Genomic DNA, 6000 nt, shown 5'->3' on the forward strand with positions numbered 1-6000 from the left:
ATTATGACCTGAGCTGAAATCAAGAGCCTGATGCTTAACAGATTATTAAATTGGCATTTAAAGATAGTTTGACATGTTTTCAATTCTATCGATTTTAGATTTTTAGTGTTTTAATTATTCATGGAAGTAGTAAGGAACTATGTTTTATTTTTCTTAAAGGGGTAAAACCCTACCTATTTTGTTCCTTAGGAATTAAAGCTATTTTTGCAGCAGTTGGGAGAAACCGATTATGGGTAATCATTAATGGTTTAGAATTTAACCACTGTTGAGTATTTATGGTGTATATTTTATTGAGGCATTTTAATTTGTAGTAAAAACTATGAAATATTAAATGCTTAATCACATTTTTCTTTTTTTTAATATATAGGGTTTTTATTTGTCTCTTATTTCTTGTCAGGCTATGTCCAAGCATCAAAGAGAGACAAAAAATTTTTCGCCTGTGCTCCCAATTACTCTTACGCAGCCCTCTGCGAGTGCCTTCGCCGGGTATTCATCTACCGCCAGCCCACTCCTATGTCCACTGTCCTGTACAACAGAAAGGAAGGCAGGCAAGTAGGACAGGTTGCTAAGCAGCAGGTAGCAAGCCTAGAAACCAACGATCCTATTTTAGGCTTTCAAGCAACAAATGAGAGATTATTTGTTCTCACTACCAAAAACCTCTTTTTAATAAAAGTAAATACAGAGAATTGATTACCCCAACATGTTGGCTTCTCTGTAGTGGAAAAGTATTCAGTGTTAGCCAGAAGATTGGTAGTTATACTATAACCTGTTAAGTTTTACTATGTTAAATAAAATTATCTTGTATGAATTTTTTATTTTTTAAAGGATATTGGAAATATATTCAAGAGATTATGATTCTATAGAAGTTATGGGGGAAAAGCTGCAAATTTAAAGGAAATTGGCTTCTATAAAAAAGTAAAGTCTTAGTAAGTATAATTTTTTTAAAAAAACAGGCTGTGGAATTTCATCTTTTATATGAAAGATGTACAACTCAGTGTTTAAAAATAAAAATATTTATCATGTACTCCTTGTTCATTGATACAGTTTCCTCATTTTGTGCCTATAGAATTTTTGGAGAATAGTTAAACTGTTGATTCTTGTAAATACTTAAGTGGACTAAACAGCTGAAGTTGAGGGGGAATACAACCAACGTACAGCAGGTCCAGTATGGGTACAGTTTGCTGAAGACTTAAGATTCTTATTTTCAAATTATTTAATTTTTATCCATTTGTTCTTCCACAAACACAAACAAGAGAGATGATAAGATTCCACAAAGTGTAGCTCTTATGCCTTGCTATACAACAGACCGTCTCAGAACTCAGTGATTTAAAACAAGGACAGTTAAAAATCCATGGTTCACTGATTGGGCCATCTCTGTTCTTTCTACATGGCAGAACAAAGGAACTGGTGGGTGCCATTCCTCTCACCTGCATCCCAGCCTAGATACATAGACACCAGCAGGAACCAGCCCAGCTTGAACACTCTCCACCTAGCTTGCTAACAGTATGCCCCAGCCCTGCGTACTTACACAGATCTTCCCCCATCTCTCACAGCAAACCAGCACTGACTTTGCTAACACTGCACACCCAATCCCTGTATTCTGTGGACTTCCTTCCAACACACCCTCGGTAGGAGTCCATCCAAAGAGGTGCCACAAACACGGCAGTGTGCAAGCAGCCCTGATGCACCACCCCAAAGTGACTGCTGCCCAGGGAGTGGGGAAGATAGCCACCATACACACCAGTCCTGACTGAAGTCCCTGTTATTGGGGCAGGGGCAGATATCTGGTCTGACTGGAGGTCTCAACCAACAGTGAAAACTTCTTGGACAAAACAGGGAAGTGCCCTACAGTTATGCTACTGCAGCTCTGGCAAACACCTGTTCTGATTCAACTAAGCCCAAGACAGTCCCAGACTGCACAGCTAACACAGGGACCAAACCCTGCCACAAAAGGCAAAGAGAACAATTGCAGATGACCCACTGAAGGTCAATGAAGCCCAGCCACAACAGTAGGGTGCATTCAACACACAGGAGACACCCCTGAGCTGCCAGGTTCTACTGTCAGGCAAGAAAAATAAAAAGCATCCAGATTAAAAAAGAAAGAAATCTCTCTTTATCCACACGAAAAACGATCATTTGTGTTGAAAATCCTTTGGAACTTACTTGAAATTAAAGTACTAGAACTGTTAGTTGTCAGAGTCTCAGCAAACAACATCAATATACAAAATTCAGCTATTTCTATATACTAGCAACCAACAATCAGAAACTGATGTAAGAATAATAGCATTTACAATAGTACTGTGTTAATGAATCAGAACAGTTAAGTGGAAGATGTTTTCCCAGGTTTATCTATAAATTTGATGCAAATCAATCAATCTTACATGCTTTTTTCTTTCTTAGTAAAGTATGGTAGGTAGTACAAAGGACCTAGAATACCAAAAAGAGTAAAAGGTCTTATACCAACAGATTTTAAGGCTATTAAGCTATGGAAAAAAAAAAAAAAAAAGGCTATTAAGCTGTAGTAATCAAGACAATGGACAATGTGGTATTGACATCAAGACAGACAAGTGATTGATAAAATGGAGAATCCAGGTACAGATGTAGATGTATGGACATATATGGCCAATTGAATTTAGACAAAAATATGAAGGCAATTCAGTGGAGAAAGGATAACTTCTTCCCAAAAAATGATGTTGGGATAATTGGATATCCATTTTTACCTTTTTTATTAGACTGAATAATGGCCACCCAAAGATATCAGGTACTAATCCCTGAAACCTATAAATGTTACCAAATAAAAAATGAATAAGTATCTAACATGGAGAAATTATCCTGAATTAATCTAGGTGGACCCAAAATTCAGTTACAGTGTCTTTATAAGAAAGAGGCAGAGAAGAGGTTATGTCAAGATGGACGTAAAAATTAGAATGATGTTCCACAAGCTTTTTCTGGCAGCCACCAGAAGCTAGAAGAGGCAAATAACAGATTCTCCTCCAGAACATGCAGAGGGAATATGGTTTTTCTGACACACTGATTTTTAATTTCCTACCTCAGAACTACGAGAGAATATATTTCTATCATTTTAAGTCACCAATTTTGTGATAATTTTTTATAGTAGCCATTGGTAATAGCCTTATACCAAAATTAAAATGGATCCTAGATCTAAAATGTAAAACTTTGAAACTTCTAGAAGGTAACATAAAAGCAAATCTTTGTAAGCTGGGGCTAGGCAAAGGTTTCTGGCTTAGCACACCAAAAAGCAAGATCCACTGAAGAGAAAATTGATGAACTGAACTTCAGGAAATTATGTTCTTGGTTTGAGAGTCTTAGATGAAAGACAAGCCACAGACTGGAAGAAACTTTTGCAAGTCTCTTATCTGGTAAAGGATTCGTATCTAAAATATAAATATATATAGAACTCAAACTCATCAAAACTCAGCAAGAAAATAATCAAATGAATAAAATGTCTTTACTGGACCAAAGTATTAAACAAAGGAGATAATATGAGTGGTAAGTAAGTACATGGAAAATATGCTCAACATTATTAGTCATTCAGATATCAAAAAATGAAAGCATAATAAGACATGACTGCATAGGTATTGAAATACTTCAAATTTAAGACTGACCGTACCTAATGTTGGCAAGGAAGGGGGGGAACAACTGGAACTCTCATGATTAGAATGTGGATGATTAGATGATTAGAATTGTGGAATGGTAGAATCACTTTGGAAACTGGGCAGTTTTCTAGAATGTTAAATATATATCTACCTTATAACATACATTTCAGTACCCATACTCTTACCCAAGAAAAATGAAAGTATATGTCCCTAACCCTAACCCAACACATATATTTTTTCTCTTATTTCTGGAAAAAAATGGTACCAGGGGAATGTTGAAGAAGATTGAGTATATTCTTGACTTGCACATAGCCACATTATTTGTAATAGTTAACCTGAGAACAAGCCAAATGACCATCACAGATGAAAAAATCCACTGGGAGATATCCATGCCATGGTCATGACAATAAACAATAAACTATTGATAATAACCAATATGAGTGAATCACAATTATGCTGAGTAAAACTAACTAAAACATGAACTGAATTATTTAATTCAGATAAAATTCTAGAAAGTGCCCATAAGTTTATATTGATAGGAAACAGATCAGTGGTTGCTGAGTGGAAGGGGTGGAAGGGAGATGAAAAGGATCATAAGGAAACATTGAGGTAATGGTTGTGTTCATTGCCTTAATTGTGATAGTTTTATAACTGTGTACATAAGTCACTTTATTCAACAGTGTGCTTTAAATGCAGTTTATGTCTGATTACTCCATAATGCTATTAAAATTTTTATCTAAGGATTAGGTATTGAATTTTATCAATTCTTTCTACTATTTGTAATCATCTTTTACTATATTTCTGCTTTTACTAGTAACTTGTATTAAAATGACATTTTAGTATACGTTTCCTATATATTTTGGGCATCAGCACCATTCCCTTTATTTTGGTAGCTATGCCATAAATTCTTTCTGAAACCATATATTTGTGTGTTACTGAATCCAGCCTTGGCACCATCACTTAAAGCTAAGCCAGTCAGTTATTTGCATTGCATTGGATATGGTGATTGGTTCATAAATGGGAAATGGACCCACTTAGAACCAATGATTTATGATGAGTATTTGCTATGATTTCTGGAAAAAAGCCATGCTACTGGATGTGAGAGTGAAGGAATATTGAAAAAAAAAAAAGTCACTCTAGTAAGGTGAGAACCTCTCGAAATATGAACCCATCCAGTAGAAGGATGGAGCTACGAGGCTGTAAGAGAGAAAACAGCTTGATCTACCCAGCAGTGCTTAAAGCTAGATCTATTCTTGGACGTTTGGGTAACATGAGTTATTATCCTTTTGCCTTAGCCTTTTGGTCAAAAGAAGCCTGAATCCATGATGAAAAATTCTTTTAGTGAGTAACTTACGCTCTTCACATTGAGACTTTATGCTAGATATTTATATCTGAGTTTATGGATGATAGTTAAATTATGTTTTTATCAAGAGCAACAGTAAATAAGGGTTTATAAATAAGTTACAGTGCCTTTTAGAAGGGGAACTTTTTTCTACTTCAAAATAGATTTGCTACCCTCCTAAAAAAATGTTTGTTTATGAAAATAAATTTAGAAAATAACTTCTTTGTTTTGGTAGCTATGCCATAAATTCTTTCTGAAACCACACACCTGTGTGTTACTGACTCCAGCCTTGGCACCAGCACTTAAAGCTAAGTCAGTCAGTACTTTTCATTGCTCTGGATGTGGTGATTGGTTCATAAATGGGATCTGGACCCATTTAGAACCATTGATTGTCAGGGAAGAGAAAAGATTTAAGAGATGTTTCAATTTTGAAACTGTATTTTCTGATTTTGCCATTTTTCCATGTGCCCACACTACAGATACTCTATAAATGGAGGAAAAATCTGTAGCATATTGTATTTTTAAGCCATTTAAATTTTTTCTACTTCTATAATTATTTTTTTTAAGTTTGAGATTCATTTTAATGCTTGCTGAAATAGCCAACGCATATATTTTTTCTCTTATTTCTGGAAAAAATGGTACCAGGGGAATGTTGAAGAAAATTGAGTATATTCTTGACATTAAAGCAAGTATTGCTCCCTTGCCTGCCATGTGTATTTACCCCAGGAAAAAGAAGGTTTGGCATGTAACATTAATTCAGTCATTGAAATTATGGAATGAAGAACTCTCAAAGAAATACTGTTCTGTAGTCCTTTACTCAATGCACAGATATATTCAGTGTTTACCTCACTAGAGGAAAAAAGAGGATGAGGATATTTAATGGAAGTACAGGGTAATGAACGTATGAAGTGTATTCTCTAACATTGGTATAATCGATTCTGTTGGGGGTTTGTTACTGGTGCTTCAGGAACCCAGCTGGAATCAGGTAGGAGGAAAAACAACTGAGAAATCAAGAACATCAAACAAAATGGAAAGCTGCAT

At 35.4% G+C, this 6000-nt stretch overlaps 1 protein-coding gene across 1 annotated transcript in view; it reads left to right on the forward strand.

The window, feature by feature from the left end:
• NUDCD1 (NudC domain containing 1) overlaps positions 1–1004 on the forward strand; it is an 81369-nt gene extending 80365 nt beyond the window's left edge. The window contains exon 10 of the mRNA XM_045982029.1: positions 398–1004. Coding sequence (XP_045837985.1) covers positions 398–690 — 293 coding nt within the window. The 3' untranslated portion in view covers positions 691–1004. The remainder of the gene's footprint in view (positions 1–397) is intronic.
• Positions 1005–6000: the final 4996 nt, after the last annotated feature.

Source organism: Meles meles, chromosome 1, assembly GCF_922984935.1.
Source record: "Meles meles chromosome 1, mMelMel3.1 paternal haplotype, whole genome shotgun sequence".
Lineage (NCBI taxonomy): Eukaryota > Metazoa > Chordata > Mammalia > Carnivora > Mustelidae > Meles > Meles meles.